This window comes from Grus americana, chromosome 2, assembly GCF_028858705.1.
Source record: "Grus americana isolate bGruAme1 chromosome 2, bGruAme1.mat, whole genome shotgun sequence".
Lineage (NCBI taxonomy): Eukaryota > Metazoa > Chordata > Aves > Gruiformes > Gruidae > Grus > Grus americana.
This window is the reverse complement of record NC_072853.1, coordinates 134,566,038-134,590,251: the sequence shown is the minus strand read 5'-3', so window position 1 is coordinate 134,590,251 and position 24,214 is coordinate 134,566,038. Positions and strand designations below refer to the sequence as shown.

Below are 24,214 nucleotides of genomic sequence, written 5' to 3'. Positions count from 1 at the left end.
AGTTCAACTGATGTTTTTAATCAGATAATCTAATTAGTCAAAATGAAAACTTCTCACCAGTTGCAGTGTTTTCCAGTCCACAGTGGAGTTTCTATTTCTGTGTCTATCTGGTCCAAACCAGATAGAGGGGATGACTAGGGAAATAAAAGTATGATTTTTGATGCGTACCTTAAACTAGTCTTCTAGTTACTGTGGGGTGATTTGGATTCAGGCTTCTCTTTCTTGTACTTTCTTTTGTCACAGACAAAAAAACCTGTCAAGGTATTTTTTTTTTTCCTTCTGATGGAATGTTTTTTTTTTTATTTTGTTGGTTTGTTTTGTTTGAGTTTTTTTCATATGGTTTACTGAATGTTTTTTCTGGACACCATGGGGAGATTTGTAGAATGAGAAAGCTATTTTCAGGTCAGCTTTATATATTTGAAAATATGTTAAAGCAGCAGAAGTGGAGCTCTCTGTTTTACTCCGTGGAAGATTCCCAACATATTTTTGAATGAAGTTTTATGTGATTATACATAAAATAACTGAGTTCATTAAGTTCAAGTAGTTCATGACTACCGATGATCCATAAAATTATTTATTTTACAGTTGACAGCATTTCTACTAAAAGCTACGACATAGAGTATAGTTAGTGGTTAAATAAATCCTTCACTCTAATTTTTTGTTCGTATGCAGGTGTTGGGGTATCCTCACTGTTAATATACAATTTTTCTGATGTTTTTCTGCCATGTATTGATATTTTTCTTCCAAGATAATTTTAGTCTGTTAAATAGAAATTGTTTGAAAAATGGAATGCCGTTAAGAGAGCAGTTTCAGTAAAGCACAAAGTAAGTCTTCTTCAGGCCTCTGAGGGTACAGTTATCTGAAGAAAATGCACTTTACTTGATGTGTGTTGAATTCTGTGATCAGTCTTTTTTTATCTCTGTTTTGTTTTTTGTTTTTTGTTTGGTTTTTTTTCTATGAGAGCGTGATCAGTGACAGGCATCATTACCTGTGTTTCATGAGGAGAAGCAGATGGAATTCAGAGAAAGATTTAAAATGGAAGCTCCCTTTCAGTTTGATGCAGAAAATGCATATGCTCGTCTCAATAAGGTAATCTGGAATCTCGGAAAAATGTATTTCCTTATAATTTTTCAGTACTAAATCTAATGATATTTCAATGTACATATTAAAATATTTGTGGCTTGTGGATGGGGTTTTTTAGGGTTATTTTGGTGGAGTTTTTTGTTGTGGGGGTTTTTTGGGGTGTGGGTTGTGTTTTGGTTTGGGTATTTTGCTTTGTTTTTCAAGAAGCTGGTATAACTCTAGCACCACCAAATCTAGATTTCCTCTTGTTTCTCTTCCAATGTTGCATATGCTTACTGATAAAATAAAAAAAATTCAGAATACTTGCTCATATTCTTTATTCATGTTCTTTTTAAAAGTCAGAATAATGTGCTCTTGAATACAGTAGTCTAAAGTGCAAGATACAGTGGATCTTTTTAAAACATTGTGAAGGGACTTTGTTAACATTTATACAATTTCAGTGTGAGGACAACTGGTTTACTGTGTTAAGAGATTAATTACAAGAGTATAAATTAACTGGGGTTTATGCAGCTTTTCTTTTTATGGTTCAAATGGAGAGCCCTTTGTATGCCTTTTGGGTGCTTTCAAAAACAATGCAAACACAGATTTTCACCTCTTTGCAATAATTGCTCTGAGCTTCTCTTATATTGAATCATATATACAGGATCCATAGGATCATATATACAGGATTCCACTGCCAGGTTTAGGTAAGCTCAGTATACCATATAACTGTACTTTGAGTGCTTTTTTCACCTTCAAGGCAAATAAAGAATTTGAGATGCTGGAGAAAGAAATGTTACTAATGCTGGAGTCTGCAGAGCTATTTGAAGTAGCTATTCCAGACAACAAACAAATGAAATAATGTTGAAAAGAGGTGTGGTTGCTCAAGACAGTTTGGAATATTAGTGTTTATATTAATGTAAGATATATATAATTTTTTTTAAATTTATGAAGTTAGAATATATTCTGAATGTTGTACTTCTAATTTGATCCTAGAAGTTTTTATAGTTTTGATTTTAAAAAAAGTTTAAAATACTAAAGACTTAAATATTCCTTTTGTTTTTGAAATTATAGTTGCTATGTTGTAGGACCAATTAACCAATTTCAAGATAATCCCAAAGCAAAACAAACTTTGTAGTTTCGTTTTGCCCTTTCTTAATACTAATAACTTGCTTGAATAATTGTGTTGGGTTTGCATGGCAAGGTTTTGGTGGCGGGGGGGCTACAGGGGTGGCTTCTGTGAGAAGCTGCTAGAAGCTCCCCCTGTGTCTGACAGAGCCAATGCCAGCCGGCTCTAAGACGGGCCTGCCGCTGGCCAAGGCCAAGCCAATCAGCGCCTCTGTGATAACATATTTAAGAAGAAGAAAAACACTTAGAGAGGGAGAGCTTTTGCAGCCGGAGAGAGGAGTGAGAAGATGTAAGAAACTCTGCAGACACCAAGGTCAGTGCAGAAGGAGGGGGAGGAGGAGCTCCAGGCACCAGAGCAGAGATCCCCCTGCAGCCCGTGGTGAAGGCCATGGTGAAGCAGGCTGTCCCCCTGCAGCCCATGGAGGAAGGATGAGGGGGTGTAGAGATTCCACCTGCAGCCTGTAGAAAACCCCATGCCGGAGCAGGTGGAGGCACCTGAAGGAGGCTGTGGCCCGTGGGAAGCCCACGCTGGAGCAAGCTCCTGGCCGGACCGGTGGACCCATGGAGAGAGGAGCCCATGCCAGAGCAGGTTTGCTGGCAGGACTTGTGACCCCGTGGGGGATCCACGCTGGAGCAGTCTGTTCCTGAAGGTCTGCACCCCGTGGGAGAGACCCACGTTGGAGCAGTTCGTGAAGGACTGTCTCCCATGAGAGGGACTCCATGCTGGAGCAGGGGAACAATGAGAGGAGTCCTCCCCTGAGGATGAAGAAGCGGCAGAAACACCGTGAGATGAACTGACCGTAACCCCCACTCCCCGTCCCCCTGTGCCGCTGAGGGGGGAGGAGGTTGAAGCCGGGAGTGAAGTTGAGCCCGGGAAGGTGGGAGGGGTGGGGGGAGGTGTTTTATGATTTGATTTTATCTCTCATTCCTCTACTCTGTTTTGCTTGGTAATAAATTAGATGAATTTTCTCTCTAAGTTCGGTCTGTTTTGCCTGTGACGATAATTAGTGAGTGATCTCTCCCTGTCCTTATCTCAACCCATAAGCTTTTCGTTGTACTTTTTCTCCCCTGTCTAGTGAATGAGGGGAGTGAGAGAGCAGCTCTGGTGGGCACCTGGCCCCCAGCCAGGGTCAACCCACCACAATAATTAAAATCATTGAGTAAAAATTCAGAAAGCCAGAACATTCTGCTTCAGAACTGAGGATTATACATTAGAAAGCTGTAGAAGGCTAGAAGCAAGTGTCCAGAAAAGTCAGTGTCCAGACCTGTACGGGAAATCAGCCTTGTAAAGTTCTATTTTATCCTTACCTGTGAAAAACAAATTGAGGTAAAATACAAGCACTAGATTTTCTTTCCATAATCATTTGCCTAGCATTTGTATTGCCAGGAGGGGGTGCAGGGCAGTTTCTGCCACATCTCCCAGGTGCATCTGTATATTATTAGCGGACATAGCTGTGTTTCCTGGCACAAGAAGGGTATGTATGTATACCTATCAGATACTTCAGTATTGCAACTGTATAAATGCTTGGCTTTGGGGCTGATTTTTGAGAAGATGGATTATTTTGTGTGCTTTTTAGGTAGTGGTGGTGTTGGGTTGGAAAAAATAAGGTCCAGGAGCTATTGCTGTGCGATGGGCTTTCTCCTGCATCTGTTTATCTGTTATGTAGCAGAAGCCTGTCTTTACCAAATGTTGTTGACAGTTTTATCTGTACTTTCTGTTTCAGAGCAGCATTGATGATTGGGCTAAAACCCAGTGGAGACAGATTAATGTGGAACAGATGGATGTGGAGCTCAGAAGGTTTGCCAAGGCAGGTTCTGTAGCTGTCTCTTTCTGCAATTTATCTGTCTCAGTGCCACCCCTTCCTCACTCTTCCCACCCACTTTGATGTTTCAGTGGATGTGTTGCTCGCATCCAAACTGAATGTTCTGGAACATGTTTTGGTTTTGGGGCTTTCCTTTAAAACTTTATTGTTCTGGATGAGTTTCCAGGTCCTGTGGAGGTACATGGTCAAACCGTGCTGTCACCTCTCTGAATTGAGGCAGTACATGAAAGAATAAAGAAGATGGGGTTTTATAACAAACCCCACCAGAAGAAAGTAATTATTTTTAGAGGCAGGTGGAATTTGCAGAGGTTTATCTGCTGTGCTCTTAGATATAGCTCCAGAGCGTTGGGAGTTGCAGAAAAGATGATCATTTTTAAAGGGAGGACGCTTTCTTTGCTTGAAGTATTTGGAATGTTTTGTTGATAGTAGCCCTGCAGGAGGCAGTTCCAATGGGACAAGGGAGTAGTATGAAGCAAAAATAGCAACAAAAGCCCCCAAACTATTTGCAGGACACTAAAGGAACAGCTGTGATTCATAGACAGAATAGTAGTTGAGTATGGAAGGAAGAAAGCCTTGAACCTAATGGGTATAAAGTTTCTTCCTCTTTACATGGTTGTTTCACTCAGGAATCAACATATTTCATTGCACGCCCAATTAGTAGTGCTTTAATAGAAAAATCGGACTTACAGCAGATGTCTTGGCTTAAACTGCTTCAAAATTATGTGACTCTACCTAGCCCGTTATGATACTGCAGGTCATATACTGTGATGGGGCGGTCAAAGCGAGGAGAGGGTTGAGATAACTGCGTTCCCCTTCTGCTTTTGCATCCTTCACTGTGGCACATATGCCAGGTCATGGAATAGAGAAGGCGCTGATCACTGCCTGTGAGCTGACCACTTGTGTCATGTTCATCACGCTCCGGTGTGCATATGAGTCTCCCTTACATTTCTGAATGGTGGCTTTGAAGATAGTAAATTTATGGATACTTTTATCTGCAGTGAAATAATTAGTGAGAAAATTAGACTTAAATCATCAGGGCTGTGGTAAAGTAAATGGCTCTGATCCAACTGTAATTATAAAATCACTGTGTAAATGCAGTGTTAATATAGTTCCATTACTTTATGTGCCATACTGGAAAGTACATTTCCAGAGCCTTTACTTTATCTGCCACATAAACCAACGACCCCGATAAAATATTTCCTAGACTTGTGCTAACTACAACTGTACCGCTCATCTGCACACAAAACAGGAGAGTTTTCTGAGAAACTTCCTCAATTTTTCTTAAAGTTATCAACAAGGTGGTGGTTAATGGCAAGTAATTATTGCAGTTACTGTAATCTTATTCCTTAGGAAGTGCAGTCTTTGGATAAAGAGGTTTGTTCCTGGGATGTATATAAGGACTTGGAGTTAAAGGTGAAGAATCTGATGTCATCGCTGAGGGCAATATTGGAGTCGCGAAATCCTGCAATCAGAGAGGGACACTGGTGCCAGGTCATGCGTGCGACAGGAGTAAGTATTCAGGCAAAGAGAGCCCGGTGATGGCCTTTCGTGCTCTACCATAGATGCAGCAGTACCATCTGGCATGTGGTAGAGCCACTGTGGCCAACTATTCAACATATAAGTGGAGCATAGATTTAGGTTTCAGACAGAGGCATCTCATGGGTCGAGAAGTGAATTTGTGGCCTTTGCTCAGACAAAGGGACCCAATTCTCTGAAGGCAGAGCTGGCTTGCTAAATTGGAGGGTTCTTCTGTACCTGGCTCTCTCCCTGCTGACCCTGAAAATAGCACTAAGCTTGAAAGGTTCTCTGACTTGTCTGGGACACGGGAATACTTCACAGTAATAATTCCTATTAAATATTTACAAGAAAACCAAGCAATGTTGCTAGAAACCTTCCTGGATAGCAAAAGAGAATGTTTCTTAATAGCGAACAGAAGAAATGATGAGCAGAAGGAAATGGAAGGTAAGGAAAGAAAGGCCACCTGAAACATCAGTCTACTAGTAAATTTTTTAAGAAATAGGGAGACTCTTGACCTAACAGTAGATGGGCAGGACGAGGGGAGGGGTGCCAGAAGGGGGAGAGATGTATACATTTTACCCAACTGTTGATCATATAGCTGGAAAACAAAAGAAGTTTGTATGAACAAAAAAAACCCAAAAAGCAAAAAACACCAGTTACTTCAATTTTTTTACAAAGAATCCCAATGATTTTGATTCCTAGGGTATAGTATGGACCAGTTGTTGGTTTTCAAAATTTTGAATAAAAATTTTTCAAACCATTGTGAAAAAAAAATTGAAGTTCAATTTTCAATGATTTTTAAAATGAAGAAAACTGGAAAGCTGGAAGAAAAACACTGAAGAGAGTGAGCATAACATAATGTTTCTATTCCAACATACCAAGCATTTTTCATATACTCTTTTAATAAAAGGGCATTAAAAATTATTTTTAATGCAGAAAGCTCCTAAACAGGCCTAGCACAAAATTTTCATGATTTATTTTTTAAACAAAAAATGAAAAAATGTTGACTGTGTTAAGTCTTTTCAAAGCCTTGATTAAAATTAAGCTTTTTTGGTTTTGTTTGTTGGGTTGTGTTTCTTTTTAAATTGATGTCTTACAAAGCAGTAACAAAATGTGGGAAATACCCCCACCATCACCAACATTTCTAGTGTGCAAATACTGTATTTGTGACTTACACCAACTTCAATGGCAGCTGTGCAAATAAACTTGCCTTTTAGTGTTGTGATATACCATATGTCATAGTACAAGACTTTCAAAACTAAAAAATACAGTAACAGCATCAAGAAATATTTCATCTAGGTTGATTAAGTTCACAGTTTTGGTGCAAATCTGAAAGTATATCCAATATTTAGAGTGCATATACCTTATATCATTGTTTTTGACCTGGAATCCATCTGAACATTGTTATGTGCTTATGTCTGATTTTTCATATTCATTTACTTATTTTGCTCTCTGCTGTCTCTTCATTTTATAGGTCAGGCTTTCAGTAGCAGAAGGTACTACCTTGACAGATCTTCTGGGACTCCAGCTTCATAAAGTAGCAGATGAAGTCCAAAGTATAGGTGACAACACTGTGATAGATTTGGGTACTGAAAAGGAGAGAAGTGCCTATTTTCTCCTTCTGTTTTTTGCAGAATAGTATGTAACAAACTACTTGTTTGATTAAGTTTTGTTTCAAGATATTAATGACGGAAGTGAATATTTTCATGCGACTTACCTAGGGACCAAAATTCACAGCCTAGTGAAACTAACTTCTTGATTGTGGTGTAGTTTACTATCACTGAGAATATAATATAATTTAGAGTTCTCAACTTAAAATATGAAATGTGATATATATAGACGGGTGTTATTCCTACTCTTCTTGGTCCCAGATTTTGGCAGAAATCAACCAAACGTGGGCTGCCATGCAATTTTCTTATGAAGAGCATCACAGGAATGAATCTCCTTTATTAAAGTCAAATGAACAGCTGCTTGAAACTTTAGGTAACAATCAAGTAAGTATTTAATTAATAGAAATACTATTAGTATATCAATATTATTCACTCCCTTGATACACTTGATTAGTTAAAACTTTTTTCCTGAATCTTTACTGCAGAGAGTTATGTTTTCTCCAGATGTTACTTCTGGGAAATTATATGTATACTATGTAACTATATATTTTCTTATTTTTTTTTAAAAAATAATGTAATAATAAGCTGACTACTTTCAGTGTTTAAAGATGTCTTCTGTTACGATGTATGATAATAACAACTTACAGGACAATTTGTTAAACTTTTATTAGCTCTAGTTCCTCTGTTTGATAAATTATTTTGATTACTGCAGGGGTTTTTGCTGGTTTTTTGTTTTTCTAGGTTCAGCTGCAAATGATTCTGAAAAGTAAATATGTGGCATAGTTCATCGAACAAGTGGCAGGTTGGCAAAATAAATTAAACATGGCAGATTCTGTCATTTCCATTTGGATGGAAGTTCAACACACATGGTCCCATCTAGAAAATATTTTCACTGGCTCTGAAGGTATCAGAAGCCAACTGTCTGAAGATACAAACAGATTTGATTAAATCAACCAAGACTTCAAAGTCAGTAAAGTTAGTAGTTTATGTCCATTTATACCTTGTATTAGAATTATTTAGAGTAGGTAATTAAATAGATATTTTTAAAATAATACCATATTGATAGTTTAGCTTGAGTATTTCTTTTATAGGCTTATTTCTAGCCCACTGAATTAACATTATTACGAGAGTCTCAGGCGTACTTGGGAGAATATCAGAAGTAGATTTTATTAAAATCAAAGAATTATTCACCTTGTTTTCTTATTGCATGGACTGGCAGCTGTTGGTTCACACATTGTCACAAATCATGATTTATGACAAAGTTCTGCAGGTCATTCCTTCATATTACTTTAATATCATCTTTTATTTGTGCTTTGTTAACTTTTTATCCTCTTGGAGTCACATAGAGATGCAATACTTCTGAGTTACAGAAGTCTGTTCTGCCAAACTCCATGTTATTTAGGACAATGATAGTTGAAATACAAGTTTATGGCCTACTATTTATTATTGGACAACGGTAATTACAGCAATCAACCTGAACATTTGAATGTACCCAAAATATTGTGTCTTAATTGTTCCTTCTGACTAAAAAAAGTCACTGAACCCTTCCTTAGTAAGGAGACTAGCTTGTGTGTTATCAATATACCTATAATTGAATCCATGTATGACAAGGAAAGTTTTCATGTACATTTCTGAAAAGCTAGGAAGTTCTGTGTTTAAAATTTCAAATAAATTTCTAATTGTTCAAATCTGCAATTTAAACAATGTGGGCAGCAGCATGTCTAACTATATGCCAATAAATAAATATCTATATTCACGCCTTCATACAAGTTGAGAACCTGGTTAAGAACAATGAAATTACTCATGGCATTTAACATGCAAAAGTTTCTTCATAAGCAGAATTATTGTACAAGATAATGCTTCTGTTACGATCTGTCATTTTTATTTTGTTAGAAGAGATCTAGTAGTATAATCAGTGGTATTTGCTTTCCTCTCTGTTCATTTTACATTTCCTTCATGTTCAGTCTAAACACTGTCAAAATAAGGGTTTGTGGATTTCTTTAATTATTTTTTTTTTAGCCCTTTAAGAAATAAAACCTAAAACAAGCTGATGAGATGCCTTCTTCCAGCTCTTTTTCCCAGTGCTTTCCTTGTCCCAGTATAGTAAACAGCATGAAGTAGAAAAAAAATCTGAGGGGAATTCCACATGTTGCAATACCTTCCTTGCACTTCTGTACAGGAGTTGGTGACTGACATAGCAAATACCAAAAATGTGATGGAAGCTACAACCAAGCCAAAGACGTATGAAAATTTCCAGTATCATTATGAATCATGGAACAGTCAGGAAATGAGAGCTGTCAAGTCATGGTGTGTCAGGGAAGGTTTAGGTTGGCTATTAGGAAAAACTTCTTCACTGAAAGAGTAGTCAGGCATTGGAACAGGCTGCCCAGAGAGGTGGTGGAGTCACCGTCCCTGGAGGCGTTCAAAAAACATGTGGATGTAGCACTTCGGGACATGGTTTGGTAGACATGGTGGTGTTGGGTTTACGGTTGGACTTGATGATCTTAGAGGTCTTTTCCAACCTTAATGATTCTATGATTCTATGTTTGTTTTCTGTACAGGTGTGAGATGATCTGATGGTAAATTTTTTTCTATTTGACATATTGGATTTGTACTGCTATTTATATGATCACTTAAATTTGAGGCATTGGCTTCTTATTTATGGATTGCATGATGTAAAATTTTTGCCCAATGTCTTAAAAATATGTTCAGTTTAGATCAAATTCATTTTCTCTCCAGCCACAAACTGGGAGCTGGGAGTCTTTCTTTCATGCTTACAGCAGGAGATAGTGGACTGTGTACAGCGAAGGTCCTCCTTCAACACACCTGAAGGTATGTCTTCAACTTCCCACTGACGCTCACTCTTCCTACCTGTAGAGGCAGAAACGTTTGGAGTCACAGCCTGTTTCTCCTTGCAGGAACAAGTTGTAATAGGAAGTTAAAAAAACCACCAAAACACAAACTTGTTTTTTGAGATGTCACTTTTGTTACAAGAGATACCAAGCTAAATAGCTAAAGTGCATCAGTCACACGTAAATAAATGTGCTTTTGTCCTCTCCAGATAGGCAGTATTTTGAGTATTTTGATTCTTAATATTTTTTTGTCAATACTAATATGTGTTTTCATGTTTGTTATCCTTCATACATAAAAGAAAATGTGTACAGCAAGAGAAGTGGTTACTTTGCTCCCCCACTAGAGTGGTTCTTAGGGTTTTGGGGGGGAGGGTGTTGTTTTCTTTTGGGTTTGTGGTTTGTTTGGTTGTTTTGTGTTTGTTTTTTTTTTTTTTATTATTTATCTGCAAATAACTGCCCTGTCAAGTAAGAAATTTTGTTCTTGTCCCTAACTTTCTAATGCTGAACTCTGGAAGGTTGAAGGGGAGTTTCCACTTAGCCAAACTTACCTTTTCAGGGACTTTTCTGGCGCCATTCCATTCTCTTGGGTTCCTTGGTCTGAATGAGTAAAAAGAGCATGTTCTGGTTTGGTTTCTGGAAAGGAAATGTGTATAGTTTGCCACCTTGTCTGCTCCTTACAGTTACATTCACTGTTATTATTTTAAATCAAAAGTGGATTGTACTGTTCTGTTTTACTCTTTGGTCTGATTTCTCCCTTAACCGGGAGGGAATTCTTGGCTTTAGGGTGATTAAAGGCATGTAATGTTAAAATCTCTGTCTTCTTTTCAGAGTTTCTCTTTGTGAAAAAGCTCTGGCTGAATATTTAGAAACCAAGCACATATCTTTTCCTCGCTTCTGTTTCGTTTCTTCAGCAGACTTGCTAGACATCATTTCAAAAGGAATATAGCCAAAACAGGTGAACCTCCTTGCATACTATTGTTCTTCATTTTGTCTACAGAAAGGCAAGTTTTCCAGCTAATGATGTGAGGAGGGAGTATCGTAGAAATGCACCTTTGTTTCTGAGTGTTACTTCACAAACAGGAACCCTTTTTGTAAAGAAGGTAGTAAACATTTTTTCCCCAGCTAGGACAAGTACGAGGCATTCAGCAAGGAGACATGAAACCGTCATGCTCAGAAGTGTTACAAATCCTGTCCTATCTCTTGCTGGAAATCTAGATATGTGCAATTTGCATTTATTTGGATGTCTGGATTGTAGATTTGCAGAAATCAGAAATGGAAAAGGTCAATGAGATCATCAAATCTATTCCGCTTCTGGTGCCGATTGATCAAATTTCAGGCGTGCTATGCAGAGTGATGATAAGTAAGACTGAAAGATCTATGGTCTCTGTTAGGCTGTTTCTGACTCAACTGCTGACCATTGTACGAGGAATGTTTTTGTAGCTATCCTTCTGTTTTCCTCCCTTGAACAATAATCTGCTAGGTTTTGTGACACTTTGCGACCAATTTGTATAAAAGCACAGGCACTTTGATGTATTTCAGAAGCTTTATACTATGTTATCTACATGCCAGATGATACTCCTGGCCTCAGTGACTGTCCAGCCATGGCCATTAATTCTCTGAGTGCTTGGTGTGTCTCAGGCAAAGCCTTTTTAGATGTGATGTGACATGTAGCAGAAGAACTGATACTTTCCAAGAGGATGAAGGGCTTGTGAGGCTTGAACACTGAGCCTGTTCTAACATGATGACAGAGTTTAGTAACTTCTTTATGTAACTAAGTCTCAGTGACTTGTTTCATCCACTCCTTGCTCTGCACCATAGGTAAGAGCAACCAAACAAATCTTCTGTTCTCGTTGTCAGGCATAGAGCATGCTAGAGCCTAGACAGCGATCTTCAAAATCCATGGTCTTTGGAGAGGTATAGTTACACAAGGCAGTTAGACCTGAATTGACAATTTGTGAAATAAGCACTAGCCATAATTAATAACGGTTTCAAGACTTCTCAGTTTTATATCAAGCTTTGTCCTTCAGATTCTTCTGATGACTGATGGTAGTGTAATTAACCCCAGCTTTTCCCATAAAAACCTCCTCTGTAGTGATCATACAACAGACAGTGTCGCCGTCTCAATCTACACTACCAAAGAAATCAGAAGTACTCTTATTATTTGTTCAATTGGCATACGTGTTCCAGTACTGTGGAAAAACCTGTTTTGGTTTTATTTTCTTTAAAGCTTAAGAAATGAAATGTTGATAATCACCTGGTCATTCAATGCATCTTACTTGCTAAGATCAATTGAAGCAGTGTGTGCTGAAAGCATTAGAATAAGAAACACAATTGTGAGATTAGTGCAAGGACTTCATGTTAACCAGTTAGTTGCTAAAAACTGTATTAAATTTTACTGAACCACAAAATCTTATTGTGCATAGCAAATGTTAGTGTGTAGTCATTCACTTTAATAGAAATATGCATTAAAGTAGTGTGATTGACACAAATCTGAAGTAAATGGTTTCCTTATGTCTGGTATTTTGGGGTGCAGGTGGCCCATCACCTGACCAAGCTTCTTGACGACATTGTTGATCTTAAATTTCAAGAGAACATAGAGGAATCTGTAGATATTGCCCTTGGGATGTATGCAGAGAAAAGGAGTATGTTCTGTTCTATGACGGGTGTGGATGCAGTGGTCAGGTAAGTTGAGTATGTGAAATTCTGCGCTCTTTGGGATGTAGATTAAATAGATACTTTCAATGGCATGAAATGCTCCTTTCAAAACTGTAAATTTAGAAATAATAATAATAAACCTCTTACAACTATTTTTTTCCAAATTCTAAAACATAGCCCCAAACTGTGTATAACTAATAACGTAATAAATTGTCGGGCTGCCCCTTGCATGTAAGTTTTGGGGTTTTTTTAAAAGATGTGTAGAGGGTTAAGTGTTTGGGAGCAATGAAAAAGAAAAAAAAAGTACTAAAAGCCATAGAACTGATGAAGCGTATGGTTGAATGTTGCATTTCTCCTACTTCCTCTCTTCTTCTGCCCTTTTATTCCATCTTCCATTATACTTTCAGATCCCCTCCTCTCTTATCCTTTAGCACACACCTCTCCAGACCGCCAGCTCTCTCCCATGTTCCCTATCAGCTGAACAGGGTTTTAGCTGGTTTTGAGCCTCGTATTTGCTAATTGGCCAGCCAGTATGTGTGCTAACGGGGTAGTGGTAGGTCAGAAAGAACAGATCAGCAGCTTCTGAGACAATAACTTATTGTTCTCTGAACAGTACTGAATGGATAAGCATTCACATTGCATAAAATCAATGTTGCATGTGGTTCTAATGATTGATTGTCTCAGTAGGGAGGCCCCAGACTGAATGGGCAAATATATGCGGCTTGCCTCTTAGAGATAGTTTCTTCAAGATACAGCTACGTTTGGGTGCATAGAGACATAGGAAAGGCTGTAATGTCTGTGTTTTCTGTTTTGCACAGAGTAAAACTTCAGGCTTTCATGTCTGGAGCTCTAAGGCAGTGTGTCTGTGTAAAACAAAACAATGTCTGGTATCTCTGTAGTTGGGAAGGGCTCCTCTGAACGAAATCCTACTGAAGAGGCAGCAGGAGAGAGAAAATGGAAGGAAAAAACCCCACTCTCAGTTCAAGTTTGTAAAGAATTTTGATGTAAAGAAAATCCTTTGTAAAGATTAATGAGATGAGCTTCCTATGTGGTTAGTATAAAATGTACTATTTATGTTAAATAGTGGTTTAACATAAATAAACCACTATTTATGGTTGTGGTTTTTTTTTTTCTTCAGAAGGTAGAGTTTTGGTTGCAACACCCTGAGGGAACTGTACACAAACCAGTGTGCCTCTGCATCATGGAGGTGATACTGGCCTAATGAAGAGAAGCAGAGAGGACAGTGGCGTTTTGACTACCCAGCCCAGGTTGCGCTTACTGGTTCACAAATCTGGTGGGTTTTGGATGTAGAAATGACATTTGGTAGGCTGGAAGAGGGCTTGACGTCAGCCCAGAAGGATTGCCACAAGAAGCAGGTTTGGATATCTTCTTTCTGTTTAATTCAGTGAGAATAAGTACAACGTGATGAGTGGCATATTTAATAATTTTAATCCTGTAGTAAATAAACTGCTATTAGCATCTACTGAAAAAAGAAATAATGCCTTTTGCTTCCATTTCTGTTATCTCATGGACATTGTGATCACATCTTAATTACCGGGTTTTCCATGCTGTTATTCTGAACTGAGATGAAAGGTAAAGCAAAGATACTGCCAAATGTCAGCCACAACAGTGTGGCAAGACCAGAGTATGCAACCAACATACACACAAATATTAAACCCATATATTTGTGTATGGAAGCCAAACCTGTTGGATTTGTGTCAAACCAAACAGTTTACTTCTAATATTGTTAGTTTTAGTCCCACTTCAGAAGGGTACCTTCTGTCATTTGATTTTTGCTTCACCCTTGTTTACCTCCAGCTTCTCTTGAACGTGTTTGTCCTGGTGTGAGTATTCTTTCTCCTTGTGAAAACTTCAAGTAGTTTTGGTTTTCTTTTCTAACCTGGAAAAACTGCCGAAGGGAAATACGAAATAGGAAAGAGACTTCAAAGGGGGGGGGGTGGCAATCTGATAGAGGTGTCTAAAATTATCCCTGTAATAGAGAAGGTGGATAAAGATTAATCTTTGTTCGCTGTTTCTCATAATAGAAGAGCTAATGACCACTACCTGAAGCTATTAGGTAGCAGACTTTAAACAAAAGAAATACTTTCACACACAGAACTTCTGGCTATAGAATGATGGATGTATAGGAAAGGCCAGATAAAGGCTTAGCCAAATTTTGGTCCAGTTTATAGCTATTCAATATGATGTTTAGTAGCATGGTTTGGTTTTGTTGGGTTGGGTTTTTTGGTGGACTGTTGTTTTAGCAAATTCTGGCTGATGTCTGTGGCAAACTGTGGGATGTGTTCTCAGGATGTCCATCTCCCGGACTTGTTTTTTATATTCCTTTTGAGGGTTTTTTAAATAATCTCTGCTAGCTTCTGTGAAAGGCAGAGACTGATCCACAATGAACCTCTATGTGATCTGGTCAGGCTGCATTTCTGCAGTCGCTTTGCAAGTAGAGCAGAACACTGTCTCCTGCTGTTGCTGCTTCCTGACCGAGCATCACCTGTGGTGGGGACTTTGGAGTGGTTCTGCTGTAAAATGAATGGACTAAGAAAGGTCACCTGGACATCTCTGCAGATGACAGCTCGCTGCCATAAAGAAGCGGAGCTTTGGGTGTGTGTTTAAAGGAAGATACCAGAAATATTTCAGGATGCTAGACAATTTCATTCAAAATGTTGCTATTGATATCTCTCTTACCATATGATACAGAAAAAATAGGGACCCCAGTGAAATTATCTTCTGGATTTATTTTTGTAGGCACTTTCACAATCTATTAGGGCTTACACTGTGATTCTCAAATAACTTGTTTGCATGGAATATTACCTTCTGGGCCTTTTAACTCTGTCTCAGTAAAAACAGCACCAGCAGGTGTTTTTGTGTATTGTATAAAAATAATACAGAAAGCATAGTGTTTGAGGTCTCTCTAATTCACCACCTATTTTTAAGCAGGAGTTTTAAAACATGTACAAGCATAGTTCTACCTCACACTAGCTACCCAATAAATTATATCTTTCTATTTTTAAGTTAGTTATATTTGTCCCCTTAGAATTACATGCAGTAGCTGTGTATGTTTTTTTCCCCTATTAATATGAAACCTGAAAAATTCCATAGAGTCTTTCTACTATATGAATCTGTATAATCAATTCCTATCATATTTTGTGATCTTCCCTTCTATGCTTTGCCTATGTTTAAAACATAAGTCATTGATCTTTCCTAAGGTCTATTTTCAAACAGTTTGCCAATAGTCAGTCTCATGCAATTAGTACAATCTTTGCGGATTCTGGTGCATATCTCTATGGAGATTGTAACCACAAAATTTACAATTCAACTTCAGGCACATCATCTTGTTCATCCATTCCTCCTACACTGTCTAGCTGACTATCTTCAGTATTTGTGCTCATCTCAATTGTCCTTGTTTTGGAGGTCATTCAAATGTCTGTTTAAACCAGGATTTCTTCTGGCATGTCATGTTTAATGTCAGTAAATTTGTACATACAAGACAGTTTTTGTGGTGATTTAATTCATGATGTAGGCAGAACTAATTTCTAGTAGCAATAACGGTAGATTGTACCGGGATCCATCTGGTCTTAGAGGGTTACCTAAATCTTTTCAGGTCACTCAGCTAAATGCTCTTATTATCGTGCTGCTCGGAGAACTTTCCTTAGGTGGTCGACAGAAAATCATGACCATTTGCACTATAGATGCTTGCAGTGGAGATGTTGTAGCAAGCCTTGTAGCTCAGAAGGTGTGTGTTTGGATCGGCTCTATTGTACATGCACCATTTTAGTGGTTTTGATAGGAATTAATAGTACTTAAGCCAAGTTCGGGTCTGGATCTGCATGTGGCAACCAGGATGGTGGAGGTGGAGTAGGTATCATGAAGACAGCCTGCTTCAGAGCTGTATGCCATACCTGCTTTTTTACTGCCTTCTGAATTTAAGTTACCTGAAAAAATGTCAGGTGTCAACTTTTACCTTACTTCTGGGAACCCTTCAAACTTTTAGTATGTTTTCTGTGAGCAGCAAGATATTTCCTTTAAATTTCGGATGACGACAAAACTGAGTGCAGACAATTCTTGGGCATTCTGAGGATTTTTCTCAACCGTCTTTACTTATTCTGCCTTCAGTTGTTCTCAGTGTGCTCTGCTTTCCTTTTAGAGGCATACGTGTGCATCTCTAGAGCAAGCACTCCTCGCCTGTGGTGACTCTGAGTGCATACAAGTACAATTTTGAGTGTTTATTTAAACCAAAGTGCTCGCTCATGTATATAACTTTGTTTGGTTAAAGCTAAGGTGGCTGGCACATGTTGCTGGTTTGAATGCACAAAATGTTTCACTGAATGCGGATTGAAATGGGAAAGAATTCCATGGGGAATGGGAAAGAAGACCTCCGGAGCCTCAGAAAAAAATGGGTTTCTAAGATGACATTAAGACAAGAAGAAACAAGGCTTGAGGAGTAAGGCGAAACTCATTCTGGTCAAAGTGATGTCTGCTTTCAGGAAAAGACTGCATTTTTTGTAAGGAGAGGTCTTGGCTTAATAAGTGGCAATACGTTCTGCTGTAATAGCTCTATTAAAAAGATCTTATATTACACTTGCATCTGTATAAAAGCGCAAATACCTCGAGGTGCATCTAATCCTTCATAATTGGTCATAGCAGTTGTTATTCATAAGTGGCTAGGAATGAGGTGTGAGACCTACTGATGACAGCTGTAGCTTTGTGATGGGTCTCATTTCTTTCATCGGAACAGCTCCTACCTGGCGTAATGGCTCTGCAATGGCTTTTTAGGTCACCAGTTCCCAAGCTTCGGTTTGGCTGTCACAGCTAGGCCACAAATGGCATGATGCCCAGAAACAGTGTTTTGCCAACATTCGTGATGCTCAGTTTCAGTACTTCTATGAGTACTTGGGAAATACCCCTCAGCTAGTTATTACCCCTTTGACTGACAGGTAATGACTGTTACTAATAACAGTGTCTGCTTTATCTGTTTCAGTGACTGAAAAGTTAAGTGTTTATTAGAAGTTCAGTGTTCTTTCATACCTCATATGTATTTTATAAGGTTCTTAAGACATAATATCTTTGAGCATGTGTGTGCATGCGGGTGTGCATACTTAAGTAAAGGTATTATTTTAATGTCCATTACTTTTAAAATAACTGAACTATTTCTTGCCTAACTTTATATATTCAATGTCTAGTCTGAAGAAGAATATGAGTGGATCTATACCAAGGATAATCAGGAGTTTTCACCAAAAGAATATTTTTTTTCATGTGTTAAAGTACTGGTTTGGACTTTTTTTCACACTGCTTACAATGAAGCTTTTTTTCTGGAAATGTTTTGCTCCAAAATGGAATTTCTTGTCAAAATCAGTGATGCAGAAAGATGCACCCAGAAATCCTGGCTGGCTTAGTGCTTTTGACCCTGGTTGAGGAAGACAATTTGAGGGCTCAAGTCTTTGAAATAGGCAACTGCAGCCTCCTGTTTCCTGTCCTGTGTGACCACTGATAGGATATTCCTTCCTGCTAAAAAATGTTGATGTGGTTGGTTTTCATATCTAAACCAAGCATTTTCCCAGTAGTACCACACCATGATTTTATGTGAACGTGAAAGAAGTACATTTGTGGTTTAGGACATTAAATTGTAATGTGAAAGTGGACTCAGAATAAATCACCCATGAAACATAAGGTTTGGAAAAAAAAAACCAAGCAAACAAAAAACCCAAACTCACCCCACCTTCTGACACTGCAGATGCTCCTTGCAATGCTAACAATCACTTTTCTTATGTTCAGCTGTTACATTAACCCACCTACCAATGAGCGGTGCTCCTGGGGGACCAGCTGGCACAGGTAAAACCGAGACCACCAAACATCTAGGCTGTGCCCTTGGTATGATGGTGTACGTCTTCAATTTTTCTGAGCAGATAGATCACAAGGTGAGATGTTCTGTAAAGTGGTACAGAAATTTTAGTTTCTTTTTCATACGAAGTACATTCGAAATTGTTGCTTTCAAGAAAAAGATCTTAAATCTTTTGATTTTGGTCTGTAGGGCTTATCTATAAGGGTTTGGTCCAGACGGGAGCTTGAGAGGTGCTTTGATGAATTCAATTGCATCTCGGTAGGAGTTCTGTCAGTGGTGGCGGTACAAGTAAAGACTATCCGCAATGCCATTAGGAACAAGAAGCGAGTATTTTAGCAGTGCTTCTTTATTGTCCTTTGTAGTCTATAAATACTGAACCAGTAAAATCTTCTCCCAAAGTTCTTCTGAAATGCAGTTCCTTTGTAAATGCAGTGAGGGAGTAGATGGTAACATTAAATCACCTGCATAATATACTACATTAAAATAACTTTCTCTTCAAAATGTAGCAATAAATGTGAGTAAACTCCTGGCCCTACAGGAATCCAATGGAAGCTTTGCTGTAGAAGCTCTGGTCTTGTTAAAGTCCTGCCAAGTGAAATCATTGCATCATCTGGGTGAGAAGTTTGGTGGCATTCAACCTTGCAAGAAGTCTCAGGGGTTCCAGAGTTTCTTAGCGTTTTTGAGACATGCCTTGTATTTCCGCTGCACCATGTTCTCCTTCCTCCGCTTCCTTTACTCAGTGCTGCCTCCTGGCCTTTTCAAACCCACCGCATCCCTATCGGTCTTATTTGTTCCGCATGTTTTAAAAGATAGTTCCTCCTGTAGACATACTTCAGCCATATGCACTCTTTGTTGGTCTAATAGTCCAGTCTTTTCCTTCCAAACTCAGTGTTGGCCGGAGGAGCCACAGATCACTAGAAGCTGGTGCCTACCAGGGAAACGCCTCTGCTCAGCTCTAGCAAACTTTCCTAGGCACTTGCTTTTGGCCATTGCAAGAGACTAGATCCAGGCCCAGAAGCACCTTTGTCATCTGACCCCTGATGGTCGGCTTTGTACGATGTAGTTGTTTACATCTAATCAAACTGTAAAATTTCTGTAAGTATTACCTTTGTTATAACAAATTTTTATTCCTCGATGAAAACATCACATTGAAGTCATCAGCTGCAATATTTATTACCAGGAACCCAGAATATGCAGGTGGGACAGAACTACCTGAAAATCTCAATGCTTTGTTCTGGCAAGTATGCTATGGTGTATTTTTATGGTAAAGTAGTATATCAAGCCTACACTTAGAGTACATATGCCACCTGATGTTACTAGCCTTGGTTTCCAGTGAAGTGCAATTTGTGTTTGATTCAGAATTTCTGCGGAAAAAAAATCAGTATTCGTGTTGCGCCTGCCTGCACACCATAATGACAAGGGAAATTAAATGTATATCTTGCTTTTTTTTTTAAATCTACTTAAAATATTAAAGGTACCCAGGAACACACGGAATGTACTTAAATATGTGCAAGAATATTTGCTGTTTTGTTGTAAATAGGAATCCTCATAGCTGGCTTGACCTAGTAAAATGGCCATTTGAAGCATCTAGCTATTGCATTCTTCTATGGGAGTAGGCATGCCTGCGTTCGTAGCTGTTTCATAACTACCAGTTAAAAATAAAGCTGCATACTCTTACCTAGTAAAATATTGGGTGTGTGATTGCTGAGAAGCTGTGAAAAATATAGTGCACAGCAAAAAAATTTGTATGCTTTTGGACACTGCAGGATGTCCATTACCTGTTTTTTCAAGTACATATTTATGCTTTATATCTTACCACTAATGTTTCAAGGAAGAAAGTTTTGAACTTAAAAGATCTGACTGTATTTTGTGTGTTGCGCTCAGTGAGTTTCTATTGAAACAGTGTTTCTGAGAGTGAATTAATTCTACAAGTGGTCGCTCCAGCATGATGGGTAGTAAAATGATGTCAATTTATTCTGATAAAGTGTTGGATCTGCACTTTGAACTGTGTGGTAATGGTCTTTGACTTAAATGATGCAGGGCTTGCTTAAAAAAACCCCTAAATTGTAATTTGAAATCCTCGCTGTTGCATTAACGCTTTTCACTGATTTAATCAAGACTCGAGAAAAAAATAATTCTGTGATTTCATTTCTCAACATATTGAAGTTCAATGGGGCAAGCTGCAAGGCATTGCCAGGCTGTCTGGGGAGGCGCAAGTATAGACGTGTTATCTGGGATCTGCTTCTCTGAGCAGTAAATCCCTTTGATTTTTTTTTTTAAAAGACAGAAACTGAGGGCAGAACTGGGCATCACTGTTGCTTCTGCGAGCAAGTTGAAACACTGTATTAAAAGTACATCAAGATTTTGGTGTGGTTTACTATTCCTGCTTTAGCCATGGAATTCCTGACGCAGTACTCCTTCGTGCTTTCACTGCAGAAAGACACAAAGTCTGCTAAAGTTAGAAAGCTGTTTGCTCCGGCACATCTCATCCTCTTGCCAGCCAAACATCCTGCCTCAGATGGCAGGACTGGGCGGCATCAGCAATTAGCTTTCTTGTTCTTGGAGCCTAAATTACAATCATATGTAACAAGCAGTAAGTAACATCTGTTTACAAGAAGGTTAGGATTTGAATTTGCGTGCCGCTGCAACAACTGCTGCTGAGTAAGACCCTGTAGTTGGGCCTTGGCAAACATTGGAGGGAGACCCTGAACGATGCATCTTCCTTCCCCACAAGTTGGGGTTTTTTTGTTTTGGTTTGGTTTTTTGGGTTTTTTTTTTAAATATTTCACAACTTAGCTGTTGCTTTACCAAGCCTTCTCATTAATTGCCACCTAAGATCCCTTCAAGGCAAAGCAGGATTGGTACGCACCAAGGGAACGATGCTGGGCAGCCCCTCAGCTGAGAACCTTGCACCAGGGAGGACGGGGTGACGGGGACCCCGTCCGCCCTCTCTGCATTCGGACAGCCGGCTGTCTTGGCAGCCACGTCTTCCACAGCCAGCTGGATGGGGTATTTGACAAGGGAGTAGGAGGCATCACTCCCTCTCACTACCAGGTGTTTCATCTCTCAGTGAATGGCCAGAGGATGGGAAATGCATGTGATTTTTTTTGTCTGTCTTTGTTGTTGTTGTTCCTTTTTTTTTTTTTTTCCATTTAGGAAGAAAAGAGTAAGGGATGTGACATTAATACTAATTAACAATATCTCTACTGAAAGTCAAATTATTGCTTTATTTGATGTGCTTTCTATTAAGGTTTTCTTTGGTTTTGTTATTTAAAAAAAAAACCCAAAGTGTACGTGCAAAACAGAGCTGAAGTGTCACCTTTTCTTGGTTGTCACATAAAAAGCCTTTGGAATTAAAGTATGAACTGGTGCATCTGGGACTCAGGAATTCAGGGCTGTAGCTGATGTCTGTAGTAGCTCTTAACCGTTGTACAAGGCACAGGAAAGGCGGGAGGTAACTGGTAAAGCATTAACTCCTCATACTTGACACCTAATAAAATCTCACAAGGGAGAGAAGATATATTAAATACTACTAGCCTGATATTTCTTGTGCAAGCTATTATTCTATTTGCAAGAAGGTTATTGGTTATGGTGGGTAGGAGAGCATATAATTTTTTATAATTAACTGCCATGCATATAGCAGCCCTTGTTTGGGCTTATGAAGAAATGCTTCTTAGGGAATAGTTTACTTAAATTTTTTTTAACATAGGGGTGTTTACTCTTCCTCTAGACTAAATGTTATTGATTTCTGTCAGAAACTTACTGCTGGACTAAACAACTGGTCTTAATTTTATCATATTTAAATATGAATGGGGAACAAAAGAAATCTTTGTATTTGTCAGTAGTAAGAAAAGTGCTGAGGGACAGATTTGCTGGATTGTAGCTGGCCTGAACACAACATTCAGATCTCTTCTCTGCTACTGTGTAACTTAAGTAGTGATTTTTAATGAGGAAATTGATTAGCCTTTGCGTTATTGCTTTGTGTTACTTTTAGAATTGGAGGGGTGGGTTTTTTTAATTTATATCATTAAAATGGCTGTGGTTTTGTTCTAAAAGTTTGCACTAAAAGCTATATTTAAAAAAAGAAACACCGGAACCTCCAAAGGCAACCGTAGCTTTATATAAAACATTAAACCCATCCAAAAATCAAAGTGCTTTAAAAACTGGTGGTGTTTTCAGCAATGGCAGGGTGTTGTGCTTCATTTCCAGAGCCTGCACAGCTGCTGGCAGTGTCCTCCAGTCGTGGGGGCAAGTGACACCGCTGCAGGCTCTGCCTGGTCCGAGTTTCGAGTTTTGGTAGTACCTGTCTTGCAAGCCCTGCGTTTCTCAGCTGCCTCCTTTGTGTACGGCAACGTTACTGAACACTAATAATCAACGGTGCCTAATTAGCTCTTTTTGCTTTGAAGTAGGGTCCCTGTTAGCTTTGACTGACGCTCTTAATTGTGACTCTCTCCAGCTCTGTTTTTAAAAATGTTTGTACACATCAGTCATTTGATTTAAGCGACTTATTCTTACCGTATTTAAATAACCAATCTGTGTATTTGGTTTAGGGGGTTTGTTTTCTTCCTCAGACCCTGTGCCACAGTTGTCCCTGATATTGAACTGATCTGTGAAATTATGTTGGTTGCTGAAGGGTTTATTGATGCACGCCTGCTAGCCGGGAAGTTTATTGCCTTGTATACTCTCTGCTTTCTAAACAGGTGAGGGTCTCTTTGGGCTTCTGGGTTTGGTACGTGTTAATTAACGCTTACTTGGAAACAGCACGGCTGGACACTGGATAACAATAGGTATTTTTTTTATCTGTATAGTCTTATCTTTTATTTTGAAGATACTTTAAATCACATGTCCATCCTTATTAAATTGTCACATATGAATTTAGAAGAAAGTGACCTTTTCTCTGTTCTTGGGACATTTGTAATGTGTTAATTTTGCATTAAATTACTGTGTGTCACTGCTTCATACCTCGGATAGCTGAACTGCATTGTGTTATTGTGTAGTATCTGTATTAGAAATGTAACTATCTGTTGGAGAAGACAAAACCCTTGAAGGAGAGTAGGAATTATTATGAATAAAAAATAATGTATTCCATCTGGATGAATGTTTGTTTAAGCTTTCTCCAGTAAATATACTGGAGGAATGTTTGAAAAATGGAAATAATTGCATTTTTTAATCAATGCTTTATTATACTAGGATGAATTCATATTCAGACTAGTTCTCTTAAAAATCTACAGTTTATAAGACTTGGAAGGTTTATAATTTCTTCACTGTACGCATGCTGCTTACTCATTTCCAACTATATATAATTTTTCACAAGACAGTCTTAATATTCAGTTTTATTAGTGGAATAAGAACTCGGAGAACCCTTCAACCTTAAGCCATAAAGGGCCATTATGAAAGCAAAAGCAACTTTATTTTCATGACTGCATAATTTTGAAATTATCTCTAAATAACCTGAAGTTTTCCTGACACATTTTTGCAATGTTTCTAGAGACAATTAACTTGAGTGTTGTATTAAAGTCTGTGTGCGCTGGACAATCTCCACAGCAGGCTGCTGCAAAGATGCATAGCTTTCTTTTTGACAACCCATCAGACAGCAAACCAACAACAACTTTTTTGGGGAAAAAAAAAATCTTACCTAAATCTAAGCAGAAGCTCATTAAGCCCAATATATTCCTAAATTTTTCTGTTTTCACAACCATCTCTGTGTTTATC

General features: G+C 38.5%; 1 protein-coding gene across 1 annotated transcript in view; it reads left to right on the top strand.

The window, feature by feature from the left end:
- DNAH11 (dynein axonemal heavy chain 11) overlaps positions 1 to 24,214 on the top strand; it is a 150,199-nt gene that overhangs the window by 18,780 nt on the left and 107,205 nt on the right. The window contains 21 exon segments of the mRNA XM_054815055.1: positions 771 to 884; positions 1,003 to 1,089; positions 1,823 to 1,981; positions 3,915 to 3,998; positions 5,364 to 5,522; positions 7,006 to 7,137; positions 7,403 to 7,525; positions 7,883 to 8,116; positions 9,321 to 9,382; positions 10,822 to 10,948; positions 12,527 to 12,620; positions 12,623 to 12,675; positions 13,790 to 13,867; positions 13,869 to 14,024; positions 16,265 to 16,396; positions 17,437 to 17,597; positions 18,395 to 18,577; positions 18,684 to 18,726; positions 18,728 to 18,829; positions 19,603 to 19,739; positions 23,074 to 23,202. Of these exon segments, the coding sequence (XP_054671030.1) occupies positions 771 to 884; positions 1,003 to 1,089; positions 1,823 to 1,981; positions 3,915 to 3,998; positions 5,364 to 5,522; positions 7,006 to 7,137; positions 7,403 to 7,525; positions 7,883 to 8,116; positions 9,321 to 9,382; positions 10,822 to 10,948; positions 12,527 to 12,620; positions 12,623 to 12,675; positions 13,790 to 13,867; positions 13,869 to 14,024; positions 16,265 to 16,396; positions 17,437 to 17,597; positions 18,395 to 18,577; positions 18,684 to 18,726; positions 18,728 to 18,829; positions 19,603 to 19,739; positions 23,074 to 23,202 (2,549 nt within the window).